Below are 20903 nucleotides of genomic sequence, written 5' to 3'. Positions count from 1 at the left end.
TTACACACATCCAGGACAACCCAAAGAAACTTGGGAGTGTTTGCTGTTCTAACTGTGGTACAAGCATTTATTTACTTCTCAGTTTAAGTAGCCACAGAGAGAAAAGCAACTCGTTTGTACTTCTAGTGAGAAGGTTCAAGTCTTCCTATAAACTACACACTCATGTTTGTGGTGGAATGATTCTTTGGTAGTCTATAAAAGTATAGAATATAATCTTGTATTTCCAAAATCTGCCTGTGCAACCAAGGAAAGACTGGATCATATGAATGCTGTAGTTACTTTATTTGGTGAATCTGCTCTGCAGCTGATGCTTGGTTTTCTTCATCAGTATTCTTTTCTAGTAAATTGTTTCGTGTTTATATATTGATTTTTACTTTCAGTGGAAAAATGGTTTAAGATAAAGTTTAAGTAACCGAATATAAGTAGAGAATATGTCATTTCTAAATGAAAGGAGTATATGCCAGCAGTTTCACAATGATGAAATGGGTATCTGTTATTTGGTAATGTATTTAAATGTGCCATACATGTATTTTGGTAAACCAGGAGCCCTTTTAGTGCTCCTTTTCGACCAAGCGTCTATTCATCATTAAAATCATCCTAATTTTCAGTGAGACATGTAATTGATATTACAGACCTGCTGATTTAATTTAAAATGAGAAGCTTTGTTTTGGTGAATTCAGTATGATGTAAGGTGAAAAGAAAGACATCGTGTTTTTAAGTATTTATGTTGAAAAATGTGATTTATACAAAAATCTAGTTCCTGGAGGCATCAAAAAATTTTTTTTTCATGTTTTATTTCATCAGAACACTACAGTAGACTGTAAAATGACATCATCTGCAGCTGGAGATAAACACTTTGATAAAAGTCCCACTAAAACAAGACACCCTCGGAAAGTTGATCTAAGAGCTCGATACTGGGCATTTCTTTTTGACAATCTTCGCCGGGCAGTAGATGAAATCTATGTGACTTGTGAATCAGATCAGAGTGTGGTGGAATGTAAGGTAAGGTTTGCTTTAAGTTTTTGTAATCCATTTGACGTCGGATTCGCCAGTTTTTGCTCTATCTAACTTGATTATTTACCTCTGTATACAGTCCTTCAGTATTAACTGTAATCTCCATGCTACACACTACATCCTCAGAACTTAGTCACCTTAAAACTGAAAGTCTGTACCCTTTACCAGCATCTCCCTATTTCCCCTGTCATTTGTAGCCACTATGCTACTGTCGGCTTCTGTGAATGCATCAGGTTTTTCTTTGTTTTGATTTTTTAAGATTATCCTTGTTGTTGTTTGCATTACCTAATTGTGTACTTTTATATTCTGTGCAAGATTTGGTAGAAAATTGTCTTGATATATAGTCCTAGGCGAGAAATTAAAAGATAGGTACGTGCGCACACACACACGCACACACAATTTATTAAAAGATCTCTCTTGGCTGCGTTCTCCATTGGTACTGTAGGTGGCATTAGTGAGATTTTCACATTCTTTGGTTTCATGTTTAATGTCTTTAATTGGACATTGCCCCTTTTCTACTGAGATCACTCTCCTCATCACTCTCCTCATCAACTTTGGTGAGGGGAAAGTGAGATTGATGGCTAACCATAAACAACTCTGGGTGGGATTGGGATGTCGTTGTAAGGTGTGTTTTCTAATTTTAGATAACCTTGTGTTTGTAATAGGATGTTAAACAGACACGTAGCATAATCTGTCTCTGAAAATGCACTGGGAAGCCTGGCCTTTTAGTAGATACAAACTATATGCTATATTTATACTAAATAAAATTATTTTGAGAAAAATCAGGATGATACCTATTCATAGAAAGATTACAGAGGCAGCTTCTGTTTCTACAGTGAACATGGTTAAAAATCTTGGAATTCATTATTTAACCTTTGAAATATATGAAGAGTCAAAGCAAAATTATATGTTGAAACAATAGCTGTGTTTCCTGTAAAATTGGAAACAGCCAAAATATGTTTTAGACTGACTTAAAAATATGACTCAACAGAAACAGGTTTCAGAATGAACAGTGATTGAAATCATCCAAGTTTATGCTTTGGTTGTCACAATTAATATTGTTACTATCAGCATGTAAAACTTTTTTATGTTTTAAAATATTTTTAAGGAAAATCATATTGTTGGGGTGTAGTCTCCACTCCTTGTTTTCCATTTCAACCTGCGGGGAACTGGATGTGTGGCTCTGGGATACTGGGGACCCCGTGGAATATAGAGACTGGTACCTGCATCTCCCTTAGAGATTTCATGGCATAACAAGCTTGCTGGAGTAGCTCATGCCAGCTGGGCCTAGAGGGACTTCAGGGTAGTAAGCTTTCTTTGGAAGGAGTTAGGATGGGACTTGTCACTGATTGAGTAAAGAGGACCCCCAGTGCATCTCATGATTTCTGTGAGGGAAGGATTTTAGCCATTGGTGAAGATGTTGGAGTAATAGGGACTTCTTATGAGGACACTTGGTGAGGTATCAGTAGAATATACCAAAGTCTGATAGAGTTGAGGCAGATCTTGCTTTGGGCAGAGGGAGCCAGGGTGAAGCTGACCACCGCCTAGAGAATCATGAATGCTCCCTGTGCAGAAATTACCATGTACTGCAGAGATCAGTAGGGACTACTCACTTCACATTGATCCAGAGAAAGATTAGGGACGCATCTTTGCCTGGCAGCACTTGATTTTGTTGTTGGTCAGCATCATCTTAGTCCCTGGAGAAGGACTGGCTGATGACTATTGAAGATCCATCACTAATACCTGGTAAGCTCTATAAGTGGAATATTGCTCTGTTCCCACAACTGCCACTTATGGCAGGGACATAAGTTTGTGAATGTAGGATAGTGTTAAGGGGTACAGAGGAGGAAGAGAGGAACGACTCTGTGAAAATAAACCATGTTCTTCCCGCTCACAGGCATCTGCTAAAGGCTATCTAATTCTCACTTGTGCTAGGTTGTCAGACAACAATAGGCAGATTGTATGAAGATAGGATTTAAAAATTAAACTTGGATAATTGAATGTGGCTGAAAAATTGTGGATTTCACTGAGCATACTCAGCAGGTTAAGGATTCAGCTGAGTAGCTAGTTATATGTGGAAAAAGATAAAAGTATTCTATGTTTATATCTCAATAGTTGAGACTTCTCATTTCAACAAGTTAAGTCAGGATCAAAATGAGATGTGAGAAAATGCTTAGAAAAGTATAACATACAATAAAAAGAAAATAAATTTTATAGTTAGATGAAAGGAGAAGTCACAGATGGAGAAAGGGGAATGTAGATCCAGGACAGAGAAGAATCATTATAGAAGCAGGAAGAATATAGGAGAATAGGAACATCCCCAAGGCCATGGAAGAGGAAGGAGTGGTACATAGGTTAAGAATGCCTGCAGTTGAGAGAAAGCTTGGCATTCAAGAGGGACAAGAACAGATGGGATCAAGGTGGAAACTTGTGATAAGAATTTGGAATTCCATTTGAGCGGTTCTTTGCCCTTTTATATTTTCAAGAAGTAGGAGGTGTGAGGTTGGAAGTTGGAAGAGGGTGGAAAGATCTGAAATAACTGTGATGGAGAATGAAGGGCAGACTTTTGGAAGCCACGGGGTTGCCCAGCAACCTTGAAGGTCACAGTTGAGACTGGAAATTCTTCTCTTTTCTGTATGTTCAGTTTTCCTTATTAGAGTCTTCTCCCATCAGCACACTACTCGCTTATTTCTCTTCCATTCTAATCTACAACAATAAAAACAACAAGAAGAAACCCCCAAACCCTATCTCTGTTTTACTTATCCCTTCATCCACTGTCCCAGACCCCATTTTCCTCTCTCCTTCTTAGCCAAGTTTCTAGAAGACAGCTGCCTTTTTGCGGCCTCTATTCCCTTTTCTCTCAGGAACTTATTTGTCTACTCCAACCTGGTGTCACATCCCTATCAGAGCTCCTGTTAAACTCTTATTAAAGTCACTCAGTGTTGCTCGGTGGGTGTTTTTCAGTCCCTCCCTTGATCTCTGAGTAGCATTTCACTCTGTTGGCCACGCCGCGATTTCAGCACTCTCTCCTTTGGCTTTTATAGAACCACCACTGCTAGCTTTCTTCCTTCTTTGTTGGTTGCTGCCTCTGCTTCCTCTTTGTTGGCTTTTCCTTTTCCACCTGACCTTTAGCTTTTGGGAATTCATTAAGGCTCGTCTTAAACCATCTTCTTTTCTCACTATTAGTTTCTCCCTCTGCGTTTTTTCCATGCCATGGCTTAATTTATTGTTGATTTCCTGATGATTCTTAAATTTATATCTCTAGCCTATACTTTTCTTCTGATTTTCAGACTTGTATATCCAAATAGCCTTGTTCGCATCTCCACTTGGATATTTCATAAGCATGTCAAACTGATGTATATAGAAACAAGTTCATGATGACTCCCTCTACCCTAAACCTGGAGATATATTTTTCTTCCCTGAATTGGCAGGTAGTCCCTCCATCTTCCTCCCTTCACCCCACACCAGCCACTGTCCAATGAATGGACCTCTTTGAGTTCAATTCAGTTCAGTCACTAAGTCGTGTCTGACTCTTGACGACCCAATGGACTGTAGCACACCAGGCTTCCCTGTCCCATCACCAACTCCTAGAGCTTACTCAAACTCATGTCCATTGAGGTGGTGATGCCATCCAACCATTTCATCCTCTGTTGTCCCATTCTCCTCCTGTCTTCAACCTTTCCCAGCATCAGGGTCTTTTCCAGTGAGTCAGTTCTTTGCATCAAATGGCCAAAATATTGGAGTTTCAGCTTCAGCATCAGTCCTTCCAATGAATATTCAGGACTGATTTCCTTTAGGATGGACTGGTTTTATCTCCTTGCTGTCTAAGGGACTCTCAAGAGTCTTCTCCACCACCACAGTTCAAAAGTATCAATTCTTTGGTGCTCAGTTTTCTTTATAGTCCAACTCTCACATCCGTACTGGAAAAGCCATAGCTTTGACTAGATAGACCTTTGTTGGCAAAGTCCTGTCTCTGCTTTTTAATACTCTTTGAGTATTACCTCCTAAATCTTTCCAGCCTGTCCACTTCTCTTATTCTCTACTGCTACCATTCTAGTCCAAGCTGCCATTATCTTAGTGAAATCCCTGGATCACAATTGAAATCTTTTAGCAGGACTCCCTGCATCCTTCCAATCCATTCTCTATACGATAGACAAACTGATTCTTAAAAAAAACAAATATGAGCTCTGATTTCTTTGATTATAGCTCCTCAGAAGTTTCCCAATGCTCTGTGCATTAAAATCTCCAGCCTGACCTTCAAATCTTGAGTGAGTTGAATTGTGTAAACCTCATTTCACACCATTTTTCTCTCCTCCCTTCTGCCTCATTTAAACGAGCCTTCTTTCAATTACTCAAACATGTCAGGTACCCACAAGTCTTCAGACCTTTCCACATTCTGATTTTTTTTGCCAAGACACTCATCCTCGTTCTTCTTGCCCAGCACCTCTTCACCTCCCCCATCCCTTTTACGTAACTCCCATTTCTAGTATAGGTTTCAATTTAAGGTCACTTTCTCAGGGGAGCTTATCATGTTTCAGACTAAATCAGGTTCCCTGCTAATATAGAGTTCACCCTCATATCTGCATAGGATTGGTTCCAAGACACCTCTCCTACTCTTGCCATGTGGATACCAATATCCACGGATGCTCAAGCCCCTTTTATAAAATGATGTAATACATTCAGCCCTGGATATCCATGGGTTCTGCTTGGGCACATATGGCATGACTGTACTGTCATAGCATACTTTCCCTAGAAACATTTTATCACAGTTGAAACTACATAATTGTTTATTTTGTTGTTTTTATATCTGTCTTCCTTGCTGCTACTGCTAAGTCACTAAAGTTATGTCTGACTCTGTGCGACCCTGTAGATGGCCGCCCACCAGGCTCCCCGGTCCCTGGGATTCTCCAGGCAAGAACACTGGAGTGGGTTGCCATTTCCTTCTCCAATGCATGAAAGTGAAAAGTGAAAATGAAGTCGCTTAGTCATGTCCGACTCTTTTCGACCCCGTGGACTGCAGCCTACCAGGCTCCTCCATCCATGGGATTTTCCAGGCAAGAGTACTGGAGTGGGGTGACATTGCCTTCTCCTTCTGTCTCCCTTACTAGACATTAAGCTCCCAGCAGACAGAAACCACACTGTCTCGTTTACCACTCTGTCATCAGTTCTTGAAACTGGAACTGGAACATAGTAATAGATAAATACTATGTAGTTAAATAGTAAATAGATGTTACATGTCTGTGTGAAGCAATGAGACTACATATGTTGTTGGGGTAAAGATACGTCTACACAGTTATGTGATTCCCTTCTACCCTGACGGAATACTTACTAGCATTCAGTCACTTGCTAAAAATGCCCAAAGATGGTGGGTAGATGAATTAGTCATGAGTTGGAATTTTTAAGGCAGATTCAGTGGAATATCATTAAGTAAAGGATTGAAGAAGTTAAGAGAATAGTTGGAGTAGTGGACCATGGAACTGAAGTTTCATGGGGAAGGAAATGGTTATCACAGAAGCCTGATAGATGGGAGAAAGTAAAGAAGTTAAGTATTTGCAAATATCCTTTGGACAAGATAGGAGTAGGTAAAGTGGATTCTCTATAGATAAAAATTAATGTTTATATTTTTAAAGTTACTGTTTACATACTCTAAATTATTAGCTTGTTTTTTAATGTCCTTGATCTCTCAGGCACTGAAATATTTTAGTCTCCCACTACTATTGTAATTTCTTCAATATCTCTTTGAATTTCTGGGATTTTTTTGCTTTACACATTTTGCTGTCTTATTATTAATTATATGTGTTACATTTTTTAAATTTAATTTAATTTTAAACTTTTTATTTTATATTGGAACATAGTCAATTAGCAAGGGAATGCTCAAAATCCTTCAAGCCAGGTTTTAACACTACATGAACTGAGAACTTCCAGATGTACAAGCTGGATTTAGAAAAGGCAGAGGAACCAGAGATCAAATTGCCAACACGTGCTGGATCATAGAAGAAGCAAGGGAATTCCAGAAAAACATCTACTTCTGCTTCATTGACTATGCTAAAGCCTTTGATTGTGTGGATCACAACAAACTGTGGAAAATTCTTAAAGAGATAGGAATACCAGACCACCTTACCTGCCTTCTGAGAAACCTGTATGGAGGTCAAGAAGCAATAGTTAGAACCAGACATGGAACAACAGACTGGTTCAAAGTTGGGAAAGGAGTACATCAAGGCTGTATATTGTCACCCTGCTTATTTAACTTCTATGCAGAGTACATCATGTGAAATGCTGGGCTGAATGAAGCTCAAGCTGGACTCAAGATTGCTGGGAGAAACCGCATAAACTCAGATATCCAGATGACACCACCCTAATGGCAGAAAACAAAGAGGAACTAAAGAGCCACTTAATGAAGGTGAAAGAGGAGAGTGAAAATCTGGTTTAAAACTCAATATTCAGTAAACAAAGGTCATGACATCCAGTCCCATCAGATCAGATCAGATCAGTCGCTCAGTCGTGTCCGACTCTTTGCGACCCCATGAATCGCAGCACGCCAGGCCTCCCTGTCCATCACCAACTCCCGGAGTTCACTCAGACTCACGTCCATCAAGTCAGTGATGCCATCCAGCCATCTCATCCTCTGTCGTCCCCTTCTCCTCTTGCCCCCAATCCCTCCCAGCATCAGAGTCTTTTCCAATGAGTCAACTCTTCGCATGAGGTGGCCAAAGTACTGGAGTTTCAGCTTTCGCATCATTCCTTCCAAAGAAATCCCAGGGCTGATCTCCTTCAGAATGAACTGGTTGGGTCTCCTTGCAGTCCAAGGGACTCTCAAGAGTCTTCTCCAACACCACAATTCAAAAGCATCAATTCTTAGGCGCTCAGCCTTCTTCACAGTCCAACTCTCACATCCGTACATGACCACAGGAAAAACCATAGCCTTGACTAGACAGACCTTTGTTGGCAAAGTAATGTCTCTGCTTTTGAATATGCTATCTAGGTTGGTCATAACTTTCCTTCCAAGGAGTAAGGGTCTTTTAATTTCATGGCTGCAGTCACCATCTGCAGTGATTTTGGAGCCCAGAAAAATAAAGTCTGACACTGTTTCCACTGTTTCCCCATCTATTTCCCATGAAGTGATGGGACCAGATGCCATGATCTTTGTTTTCTGAATGTTGAGCTTTAAGCCAACTTTTTCACTCTCCTCTTTCACTTTCATCAAGAGGCTTTTTAGTTCCTCTTCACTTTCTGCCATAAGGGTGGTGTCATCTGCATATCTGAGGTTATTGATATTTCTCCTGGCAATCTTGATTCCAACTGTGTTTCTTCCAGTCCAGCGTTTCTCATGATGTACTCTGCATATACGTTAAATAAACAGGGTGACAATATACAGCCTTGATGTACTCCTTTTCCTATTGGGAACCAGTCTGTTGTTCCATGTCCAGTTCTAACTGTTGCTTCCTGACCTGCATACAGATTTCTCAAGAGGCAGGTCATGTGGTCTGGTATTCCCATCGCTTTCAGAATTTTCCACAGTTTATTGTGATCCACACAGTCAAAGGCTTTGGCATAGTCAATAAAGCAGAAATAGATGTTTTTCTGGAACTCTCTTGCTTTTTCCATGATCCAGCGGATGTTGGCAATTCATGGCAAATAGATGGGGAAAAAATGGAAACAGTGACAGACTTTATTTTTGGGGGCTCCAAAATCACTGCAGATACTGACTGCAGCTATGAAATTAAAACATGCTCGCTCCTTGGAAGAAAAGCTATGACAATCCTAGATAGCATATTAAAAAGGAGAAACATGACTTTGTCAACAAAGGTTCGTATAGTCAAAGCTATGGTTTTTCCATTAGTCGTGTATGGATGTGAGAGTTGGACCATAAGAAAAGCTGGATGCTGAAGAACTGATGCTTTTGAATTGTGGTGTTGTGCTGGGAGCCGGTATATTGCATATTGAGTGCATATTGCATATTGAGTACAGCACTTTCCACAGCATCGTCTTTCAGGATCTGGAATAGCTCAACTGGAATTCTATCACTGCTGGGAGCCAGTGAGGAACTCCGCCCATGACAAAGGTCATGAGGAAGGAGGCTCGGCACACACAAAGGCAGGATCGAGCTTCAGGAGTCCCCCTGGAAATTCTCGAGCATATACCCCCAAAACCAGAGTCTGCCTACTTTCTGCTTTGTGCTTTCACCCACACCTCTGACTTTATGGGGGGCTGTCCCCTACTACCTCTCTGAAAAAAGAGTTAGCTTACAGCTCCAGTTAATAATTCCTGGGTGTGACAGTGTTTAACCTACAAACTCCTTTGGAAATCCTCTAGCCTGCCTGAATAGGTTTTTCCAGCCACATGTGATTGTTCAGAGCCTCCCAACTGTGAGAGGCAGGAGATGTTCTAAACTGTCTAAACACAGATTCTTTTGAGTAGTTAAAAGATTGATTAGAAATTGTATTGGTGAAGGGATTTTCACTTTTTGGGCCAATGTTTGCTGCTAAGTTTCCATATCCCTTACCTGCTGTGTCCCTGGCAATGTATTGATTAATATAATTGGTGTAAGTAGTAGCTTTAATGTTTGTAACCTGGGACCCTTGAGTTAATTCTTTTTCTTGTTATAGCCCACCACACCTTTGCTCTGTAGGAATGCAACTTTATCTAATGCTTTTGGATGGTGGCTCCTGACCAATCACCTTTAGAGAAAAATAAGTTTTCTGAAGAAAAGGTCTTAAAATGTTAACAGGCCTCCGGGCCAGAAGATGATGCAAATCACCTAAGCTTTTGCATATGATAAGTTTGCAGGAAGAAAGCCTGGCTTGCTGCCTGACTCTACCCCTTCCCCCATTATCCTCTATGCATAACTTAAGGTATAAAAACTACTTTGGAAAATAAAGTGCAGGGCCTTGTTCACCGAAACTTGGTCTCACCATGTCGTTCTTTCTCTTACCTTCTGGCTGAATTATTCAGCCTCTTTTCTCCACTGAATTTCCTCACTGAGCTATCCTTATTTCAGCCTCTTTTTTCCACTAAATTTCCTCACTGAGCTATCCTCATTCTATTACTCTTTATATCCTTAATTAACATTTAATTAAGCAATTGTTTCCTGATCTTCGCCTACGCCATCTCTCCTTCGAATACCCTGGATCAGCCGGGGCTGGTCCCCGGCAGTGTTGGAGAATACTCTTGAGACTCCCTTGGACTGCACGAACAAACCAGTCAATCCTAAAGGAAATCAACTGTGAATATTCATTGCAAGGACTGATGCTGATGCTGAAACTCCAATACTTTGGCCACCTGATGTGAAGAGCCAGCTCACTGGAAAAGACCTTGATGCTGGGAAAAGTTGAAGGCAGGAGGAGAAGGGGACAACAGAGGACGAGATGGTTGGATGATGTCATCGACTCGGACATGAGTTTGAGCAATCTCAGGGAGATAGTGAAGGACACGGAAGCCTGGTGTGTTGCAGTCCATGGGCTAGCAAAGAGTCAGACACGACTGAACAGCAACAGCAGTGTTGATTTTGAGCATTATAATAATTATTTTGAGCATTTTTGTCTACTTACACTTAGTCACAATAGGTCTCTCGGTTTTCATAATGGGAAATAGCATAAGAGCATCTAGTCCAGCAACTTCCAAATGAGTTGCGATTAAAAATTAGTTAGCCACTGAAGCAACATATTTGTATCACTACCCAGGCAACTGCAAATTTTGTTTATCCAAAAAGATCCTGGTAAGGATTAAATTATAGGAGAATGCTTTTCATTAGCAGATTTTCATTTGGTAGGCTTTTATTTGTTGAATATATTATGTATGTATTCTTTTTCCAGCTTGCTTATATTGAGAATTAAGGGGAGATATTTGAAAGAGGTGAATGATAAAGGAATGAAGATGACTGGGTCAATAATATTATTAGACAGTTTTTGAAAGTGATTTATTTGCCATTTTGCTTTCAGATGATTTCTTTTTTAAAAATTAGATTAGCAGTTTAAAAAAATGCTTTTTAAAACTTGTTTCACTTTTTGTAAAGCATTTTCTTTTTGTAAGAGTCCCTTCATCACTGACTTCTCATGTGATGGTTATTTCCACTTCTTTCATCATCACAGAGGGCACAACTGTGCTCATTCCTGCAGCTGAGTTGGAGGGCTGTATTGATGTCTGGGCCCAAGGGTCTGTGCACCTAGTATTGTGTGTCAGAAGGACAGAGGGATGGCGCCAACCATCCTGCTGTGCGCCAGTAACTAGAATTAGTTACAAACCGATCGAATCCGTTGCAGCCAATTGGTAAACTAATTGGTAATTTTAGCTGTACATCTATATGTAGTTATCTGAATGCCTATAACGTTACTTTCAGAGCCACTTTTGTTCTGTTCATCCTGCTTAACAAAATAGCCTTCATAGCTGCAAGGAGAAAGATGTGCATCAGTGACTGGGAGGCTGCTCCAGCTGCTTGTCTTGTTTGTATTCCCTTGTTCGTAAAACATGACTCAGGTTACAGCTGCATGGTACCACTCTGATCATTTCTGATAACGGTGAGCTAAACATTCCTTAAAATAGGTTGTTTAAGCCACCAAATGCACTTTCTCTGTGCCAATTTGTATCAGAAGTATAGCTGCTTATATTCTTGCCTTTTAGGGGGTTTCTTCTTTTCTTTCAGCGAAAAAGGAAATCAGTAGACAACTTTTAAAGGAAATTATTGGGAATTAAATCTTTCTGTGCCCTAAAGTAGGTCGCTTAAGTTAATGAATTTAATTAAAGAATTTGAATTGTATTAGTAGAGTTGAGAAAAGGAAGTCAACTAAATTTAAAAAATTTTCCTTTTCCTGATCACAGAAAACTTTCATTACCAGTGATTTGGCAATAAGATTACCTTAGAAAGAAAATAAACAGTACTTCTATGTCAGGAGAGTCTTTTAAAGTAGAATATAATTTTTATGACTAAAGTGAGGTTGGTACTATATTTCATTTATGAATAACTTGGCATGTATTTATTATTAGTCTTGGGTTTGGTTTCCAAAGTGTACCTGTATGTTTTAAAAAAAAAATTTGTAAGTGAAAAGTGTTTTTGAGGTCTTTGAGGCCCACTGATACTAAACCATGAGTCCAGTACTTTGTTATGGAAAAGTAATATATTTTTAAAACAAATAACCATCTTTATAGCTGGCTGTCATTTTCTGATAGTCATCTTCTGGGAGAATTGGAAAGTTGCCTTTTATAGTAAAGTGGGACTGGCATGCCTTTACAGTAAGATGAGAATACTATGATACTGGTAAAGTGAATACACTTTAAAGTTCTTTGTCTTAGCATTTAAGACGAAACATGGCAACTATGGCCAGTTAAGCAATGTCCGCACATAGCTAAACCTGACATCAATTCCCTTTTGTCAGATGTGGAGTGGATCTTAGTGGCTTATGCTTTTAAATCTTTTTGTGTAAAATTTTCATTGCTACTCTCATGTAAAACTAGTCAGTGCTAAGAAAAAATGCAAGATGAGTAGAATGTAGTGTCACAGTAATGTGATTTTGGATTTTCTAAAGAGGAAAATTAGAGTGCAGATAAACTGAATTAGAAGTGATTCCTGTGAAATCCAGTCAGTTTGAAATATATTTTGTAATTGGAGGCTTAGTGTCTGTGCAAATGCTGTATTTGATAAACAGAATGCAGGTAACCCGTATTATTAAAACTGGTTTTACATCATGCATAATTATAATGGCCTTTGATATATTCAGCTTTGTATTATTTGCCTTAGAAATGCTGGTAAAATTTTAAACATTTACTTTTCCATATATATTTCTTTTTAAACTGATGATTTCACATATATGTTAGCAGAATTAAAGATTATTTAAAAGACTAACAGTTATTATTTTTTAAATTTGATTTCAGAAAGCTTCAGTTTAGTAGTAAATGTAAAAAATGTTGATGAAGAACACTGGAGGGAAGCATGCCCTTGATAATGGATTTGCTAGTAACTTTTTTCATTCCTATCTTTTCTTCTTTTTATTTTTCTTGCTGCTGGTATAGAACATCTTGGAGGTATGACTTAGCAGAAAGAGCAGTGGGCCAGGAGTCAATGCAGTGGGGCTTGGGTTCTGTGCTGTCACAACCAGATCACTAAACTCATGTTATCTTAAAATTAAGTGACTGACTATAGACTATGTGACTTCTTCATTCATAAGATAATCCTCTGAAATTTACTCATTATGTAACATCTTTTGTCACTAATAGTTTTACTTATTCAGCCCATTCTTTAGAATAAAAATTTCTAAACAAGACTGGAGAGGGTAGAAATTTGCTTTAAGAGGGATTGTAGATTATAATTAATTTCTGTCATAAAGTACCACTGATAAATGTTACATTGGACATCTGAGGGAATAATCTTCTGTTTAATTCACTCAGGCTAAAGAGCAGCATTTGCTAGCATGCTGTTGATGTTTCAAATCACTGAATACCTCTCTCTTCTGGTTTGAATTTCATTGATTCAGTGTTTTGACACATTGTGGATTTCTAACATTTTATTTTGGTGAGTAAATCATAGAATCTTAGAACTGTTAGTACAGTTGTCTAATCCACCTACCCATTATACTGTTACCCTTGACCGTATTCCCTCTGGTAAATAATTCTCTTTTTGAGACAGCTCTGGCAGGTGAAAATCTGTCATTTTCACTGAGTGTTCTTTGTTCTATAACTTGTATTTATGTGGAAATAATATAATCCCTTTTATGACAACCTCTCATGTGAAGATGTTTATCATACCATCCCATTAGTCTTTAAGCCTAGTCATCCAGTTCTTACTGTAGTTCCTACTATAATCTGATGTTAAAATCTTCCTTATTATCACACTTGGTTTATTGTGTTCTACTTTATCTATCTATCCTCCTTAAATTGTGCTTACCATGGCTTAGTGGCTAGCAAGTAGCTAGCAACAGAATTAGACTCTAGCTGATTAAATAGAAAAATTAATTCTTCGAGAGGACAGGTCACAGATTTAATACTAAAACCCATGAATCAGGGTTAGAAAATAGGCAGAAACCAGGGAGGTTCTGCAGAGAAACATCTGGCTAGGATGTATTGCTGTTTTTTTAAATACCACCATTTCCTCTTTATCTTTGCCTTGCTTGCTTGAGATTCAGAGTCCCAGGCAAGTGAGTCTGATTGGTTAAGTTCCAATCATATTACTGTGCTTAACTGTCAAGTAGTAGAGAGCAGGAAGATCTTCTCCTTTTATGTCTGTGCAAAAACCCAATTCCCCAAACTAGAAAGAGAGTGGAAATTCAGGTTAGCAGTAAAAAAAATGTTTCACACAGACAGAAAACCCACAGAGGAAGTGGTCTCATTTTACCTTATGCTGATCAGACCCCCAGCCTTTTCATAGTTGCTATTATAATTGTATTATTGAAGTGTGAGGCCATATTCAGTTTTTCCTCTGGCTCAGCAAACTATTTACTCAACTTGAGTTTAGTGTCAAGTGAAATTACAGTCTTTTTTATATGTGTCATGTGTTGTTAAGACCAACCTCCTCTGCCTGATATTTTACTTGCACAGTTAGTTACTGGATCAAAGGGTAGAATCAGAAACTTATCATTTAAAAATATCTCATCTTTTTAGATTTGCCACATTACTATAACCTGTCCATGCTGCCCAATAGAAATATAACATGAGCCACATATGTACTTCTAAATTTCCTACTTGTTACATTAAAAAGGCAAAAAGAAACATATGAAAATAACTTACATAATATTTTAAATTTAACCCAATACATCAAAAATTATTTCAACATGTAATAAGTATGATTATTATTATTTTTACTATGATCATTATTATTAAGATATTTTACTTTCTTTCTTTTTGGTCAGAGTCTAAGTTCAGAGTAGCTGCCTTTCATGTACTTGATAAGCACGTGTGGCAAGTGATTACCATATTGAACAATGCAGATTTATATATTTTTTGAATTCTTTTGTCTATGGTGGACTTATATCATTTGTAAATAAATGAATGAGCATACCCTGTATTTCTTTATCAAATACCCTGTATTTCTTTTATCATACACTGGTAAAAGTGTTTGGGTAGAGGGACTTTTCGTATCTCTGAGGATAACTGGAAGAGCTAGGTGATAAATAATAAATCTACAGACAGCTTAGGGAGAGTGAAGAATTCTTAAGCAGAAGAATAGTAGGAGCACGATCCAGGAAAAGATAGAAATCCTTAGGGGGAAGTCTCAGCAATAATAATCTGAGTAATTTATTGGTCAGAGGACAAATTATAGTAGAAATTAGGAAATATTTTGAACTGAATAACAAAAATAATATATGTGAGATGGAGCCTAAGTCATATCTGAAGGAAACTTTATAGTGCTGCTGCTGCTACTGCTGCTAAGTCGCTTCAGTCGTGTCCCACTCTGTGCGACCCCATAGACAGCAGCCCACCAGGCTCTGCCGTCCCTGGGATTCTCCAGGCAAGAACACTGGAGTGGGTTGCCATTTCCTTCCCCATTGCATGAAAGTGAAAAGTGAAAGTGAAGTTGCTCAGTCGCGACCGACTCGTGGAGACCCCATGGACTGTAGACCACCAGGCTCCTCCATCCATGGGATTTTCTAGGCAAGACTACTGGAGTGGCTTGCCATTGTCTAAAATGCATATAATTTCTGGAATAAAATAAAGGCTGAAAGCCAATGATCAAAATATCCAGCTTAAGAAGTTAGGGGAAAAAGTAAACTAAACCCAGAGACATCAGAAGGAAGAAAATGATAAAGAGCAGAAATTAATAAAATAGAACTGTCATACATCAGACATTATCATCAAAGTCAGAAGCTGCTGCTGTGGTTAATCAAGAAAAGAAATTAGAAAGTGTGGAAACTAGTATCAGTGATGAAAAAGATAATATTACTACTAATATTGCTATCAGATATGAAAAAGGTAACTGACTGCAGGTCCTATAGAACATTAAAAAGACAAGAGATCCTTCTCTATTCTCTTGTTCTCCCACCTCATTAAAAAAAATATGGATTAGAAGTAGCTGGCAGATGTGGGTTGGTCGCATAAGAAATATTAAGAAAATAAGATATTGAATATAAAGGGAATAAAATTTCTCATTTTCAGAGAAAGGATTTACAATATGGAAAGGGAGAAGTTTAGAATGAACTATAGGTGATTGATGTGAAGAGCTGACTCACTGGAAAAGACCCTGATGCTGGGAAAGATTGACGGCAAGAGGAGAAGGGGAAGACAGAGGATGAGATGGTTAGATAGCATCACTGACTCAATGGACATGAATTTGAGCAAACTTAGGAAGATAATGAAGAACAGGGAAACCTGGCGTGCTGCAGTTCACGGTGTCACAAAGAGTCAGACGCTGCTTAGCGACTGAACAACAACAACAAATAGGTGATTGAATTTGGAAGCATTGGTATGAGCTTAAATTTCTTTTAAAATACCTGTACACAGCTAGGTACAGAAATAGGTGTAGATGTGTTCATGTGTATGTTTGTTTTTCTGCTGTCTGCTTTTGCTTCATTGACTACACCAAAGCCTTTGAATGTGTGGATCACAACAAAATGGAAAATTCTTAAAGAGATGGGAATATGAGACCACCTTCCCTGCCTCCTGAGAAACCTGTATGCAGAACAAGAAGCAACAGTTAGAATGGGACTGGTTCAAAATTAGGAAAGGAGTACATTAAAGCTGTATATTGTTACCCTGATTATTTACTTATATGCAGAGTACATCATGCGAAATGCTAGGCTGGGTGACTCACAAGCTGGAATCAAGAGTGTGGGGAGAAATATCAATAATCTTAGATGTAAAGTTGATACCACTTTAATGGCAGAAAGCAAAGAGAACTAAAGAGCATCTTGATGAGGGTGAAAGAGGAGAGTGAAAAACTGGTTTAAAACTCAACATTCAAAAAACAAAGATCATGGCCATCCATTCCATCACTTCATGGCAAATAGATGGGAAAAAGTGGAAACAGTGACAGATTTTATTTTCTTGGGCTCCAAAATCACTGTGGACAGTGACTGCAGGCATGAAATTAAAAGACACTTGCTCCTTGGAAGAAAAGCTATGACAAAACCTAGACAGCGTATTAAAAAGCAGAGACATCAGTTTGCTGACTAAGATCCATCTCCTCAAAGCTATGGTTTTTCCCATAGTCATGTATGGATGTGAGAGCTGGACCATAAAGAAGTCTGAGCGCAGAAGAATTGATGCTTTCAAACTGTGGTTTGAAAAGACTTGTGAGTGTCCCTTGGACAGCAGGGAGATAAAACCAGTCAATCCTAAAGGAAATCAACCCTAAATATTCATTGGAAGGACTGATGTTTAAGCTGAAGTTTCAATACTTTGGCCACTTGAATCAAAGAGCCAGCTAATTGGAAAAGACCCTGATGCTAGGAAAGATTGAGGGCAGGAGGAGAAGGGGGCGACAGAGGATGAGATGGCTGGATGGGTCACCACCTCAGTGGGCATGAATTTGAGAAACTCCACGAGATAGCAACTGAACAACAACAACTGGGAGTGCCCTGAAGCTCTGACGCACCAGTATCAGTGAGCACGTTAAATACCTGATCTTTAGGTATTTATATCACTTAGGTCAATATATCAGTCTCCAATGAAAAGAACCAGAACTGCTTAGAGAAACGGCTGATTCCAGGGCAGGGCCAGCGAAAATACAGGATGAGCCTAAAAAATCTTTTTGTGACAGAAAGTAGGAAATAATCTGATGTAATGGTAACATGTCAGAAATACGTAAGAGCCAGCATCAGCAACTTCCCATTTGCCAAATCTGGGACAATTCAAGTATTAAAATAAACAATGATAGTAATGGATCATTGAAGAATATAGAAATTGATGAATCCATACTATTATGAATAAGTAAATTAATAAATAGTCAAATAAGGGAAAGCACCTTTTCTATAATAGAATGCTAAGTAATAAATGTAGAAGGAATGATGGAATTAGAAAACCATTATTTAGAAATTATTATAATAATTTATCCAGGCAAGAATCACCAATGGATCTTAAATTAGTGAAATTTGTTGAAGAACATGATATTTATAGTTATAGAATATCTCCCTAAAAGGTAGCTTTCAAGTACAGAGAAAAATAGGAAGTTTAAGCAGGGAGTTGTTAGATACCACTTATCAAATTATCAAATTTATTATCATTAGTTATAGGACATATACATAGTGGGTGCCTCTTTATATTAGGCTCTGAGAAGACCACAGCATCACTAATGTGGTATTCCTGATAATTCATTTAATTTGACCTTAAATTGATTGACATATTACAAAATAACTGCCTGTATTCTTTAAAAATATGAGGTCATGAACGACTGAGGAAGAGCAGTAATAGAATGAAAAAGACAGGACAGTTAAATACAAGTGTGATTCTCAGTAGAACCTTGGATTAGATTATTTTTCTTCTCTAAAGCCACCCTGATTATTTAACTTATATGCAGAATACATCACATGAAATGCCAGGCTAGATGGCTCACAAGCTGGAATCAAGATTGAAGGGAGAAATATCAATAACCTCAGATATTATGCAGATGACTCTAATGGCAGAAAATGAAAAGCAACTAAAGCGGTTTTTTTTTTTTTTTTTGATGAAGGTGAAAGAGTAGAGTGAAAAGCTGGGTTAAAACAAACATTCAAAAAATGAAGATCATGGCATCCAGTCCCATCACTTCATGGTAAATGGGTGGGGGATAAATGGAAACAGTGAGAGATTTTGTTTTCTTGGGCTCCAAAATCACTGCGGTTGGTGACTGCAGGCACAAAATTAAAAGACAGTTGCTTTTTGGAAGAAAAGCTATGACAAACCTAGATAGCATATTGAAAAGCAGAGACATCACTTTGCCAAGAAAGGTCCATCTAGTCAGAGCTATGGTTTTTCCAGTAGTCATGTACAGATGTGAGAGTTGAACCCTCAAGAAGGCTGAGCACTGAAGAATTGATGCTTTCAAAGCTGTAGTGCTGGAGAAGACTCTTGAGAGTCCCTTGTTTAGCAAGGAGATGAAACTAGTCAGTCCTAAAGGAAATCAATTCTGAATATTCACCAGAAGGACTGATGCTTAAATTGAAGTTTCAATACTTTGACCAGCTGATGCAAAGAGCTGACTCATTGGAAAGGACCCTGATATTGGGGAAAATTTAGGGGAGGAGGAGAAGGGGGCAACAGAGGATGAGATGGTTGGATGGCATCATTGACTCAGTGGACATGCTGGTGCTGCTGCTACTGCTGCTAAGTCGCTTCAGTCCCGTCCAACTCTCTGCGACCCCATAGATGGCAGCCCACCAGGCTCCGCTGTCCCTGGGATTCTCCAGGCAAGAACACTGGAGTGGGTTGCCATTTCCTTCCCCAATGTGTGAAAGTGAAAAGTGAAAGTGAAGTCACTTTGAAAACTTTGAAGAAAACATAGATGTAAATCTTTGTAACCTTGGAGTAGGCAGTACTTTCTCAAATATTATACCCAGAGCACAAGTAACCAAATAAATATGTAAATTGAACTTTATCTAAATTTAAAACTTACATGTGTTATTAGGACACTCACAAGTAAAGAGACAGCTCACAGAATGAGAGAAAATATTTTCAAACAATATGTCTGATAAGTTTAATATACAAAATATATGAAAAATTCCTGCAGTTCAAAAATAAAAAAGACAAATAGCCCAGTTAAAAAATGGGCAAAGAATTTGAATAGACACTTCTGCATAGATGATATACAAATGTCCATAAACACATGAATATGTGCTCAACATTTTTAGTCATCAGGGAAAATCAAATAAAAACAACAGTATCGCTTTACTGTCATTAGGTTGACTAGAGTCAAGAAGTCAGAAAATAGCAAATGTTGGTAAGGATTGAAGGAGATGCAACCCTCTCATATTGCTAGCGGCAATGTAAAATGGTACAGCTACTGGTGAAAAAAATTTTGGTAGTTAATGTTAAATGTTAGAGTTACCATATGGCCCAGGAAATCCACTTCCATTTATATACCCAAGAGAATTAGAAACATGTGTTCACATAAAACCTTGTACATGAATGTTCACAGCCAGCAGCATTCATAATAGGAAAAAAGTGAGAACAGCCTAAATATCCATCAACTGAAAGTGAATAAAAGAAGTTGTGTTTACACAGTTATTTAGTTATAGAAAGGAATGGAGTACAGATGCATGCTACCAGGTAGATGAGCCTTGAAAACATTCAGTTCAGTTCAGTTGCTCAGTTGTGTCCAACTCTTCACGACCCCATGGACCACAGCACACCAGGCCTCCCTGTCCATCACCAACTCCCAGAGCCTCAAACTCATCTCCACTGAGTTGGTGATGCCATCCAACCATCTGATCCTCTGTCGTCCCCTTCTCTTCCTGCCTTCAGTCTTTCCCAGCATCAGGGTCATTTCAGATGAGTCAGCCCTCCGCATCAGGTGGCCAAAGTATTGGAGTTTCAGCTTCAACATCAGTCCTTCCAATGAACACTCAGGACTGATCTCCTTTAGGATGGACTGGTTGGATCTCCTTGCAGTCCAAGGGACTCTCAAGAGTTTTCTCCAACACCACAGTTCAAAAGCATCAATTCTTCTGTGCTCAGCTTTCTTTATAGTCCAGCTCTCACATCCATACATGACTACTGGAAAAACCATAACCTTGACAAGACGGATCTTTGTTGGTAAAATAATGTCTCTGCTTTTTAATATGCTGTCTAGATTGGACATAACTTTCCTTCCAAGGAGTAAGCATCTTTTAATTTCATGGCTGCAATCACCATCTGAAGTGATTTTGGAGCCCCCAAAATTAAAGTTAGCTACTGTTTCTACTGTTTCCCCATCTATTTGCCATAAAGTGATGGGACCGGATGCCAGGATCTTCGTTTTCTGAATGTTGAGCTTTAAGCCAACTTTTTCACTC

The 20903-nt window shown here is 38.6% G+C and overlaps 1 protein-coding gene across 5 annotated transcripts in view; it reads left to right on the top strand.

Annotated features, from left to right (window-relative positions):
* The window catches only part of SCAPER (S-phase cyclin A associated protein in the ER), a 423555-nt gene that overhangs the window by 66169 nt on the left and 336483 nt on the right, over nucleotides 1-20903 (top strand). For all 5 annotated transcript variants that reach the window (XM_061394725.1, XM_061394723.1, XM_061394726.1 and 2 more), the window contains exon 5: nucleotides 805-1002. In XM_061394725.1, coding sequence (XP_061250709.1) covers nucleotides 805-1002 — 198 coding nt within the window. The remainder of the gene's footprint in view (nucleotides 1-804; nucleotides 1003-20903) is intronic.

Source organism: Bos javanicus, chromosome 21 (assembly GCF_032452875.1).
Source record: "Bos javanicus breed banteng chromosome 21, ARS-OSU_banteng_1.0, whole genome shotgun sequence".
Taxonomy (NCBI): domain Eukaryota; kingdom Metazoa; phylum Chordata; class Mammalia; order Artiodactyla; family Bovidae; genus Bos; species Bos javanicus.
This window is presented reverse-complemented; position numbering and strand designations above follow the sequence as displayed.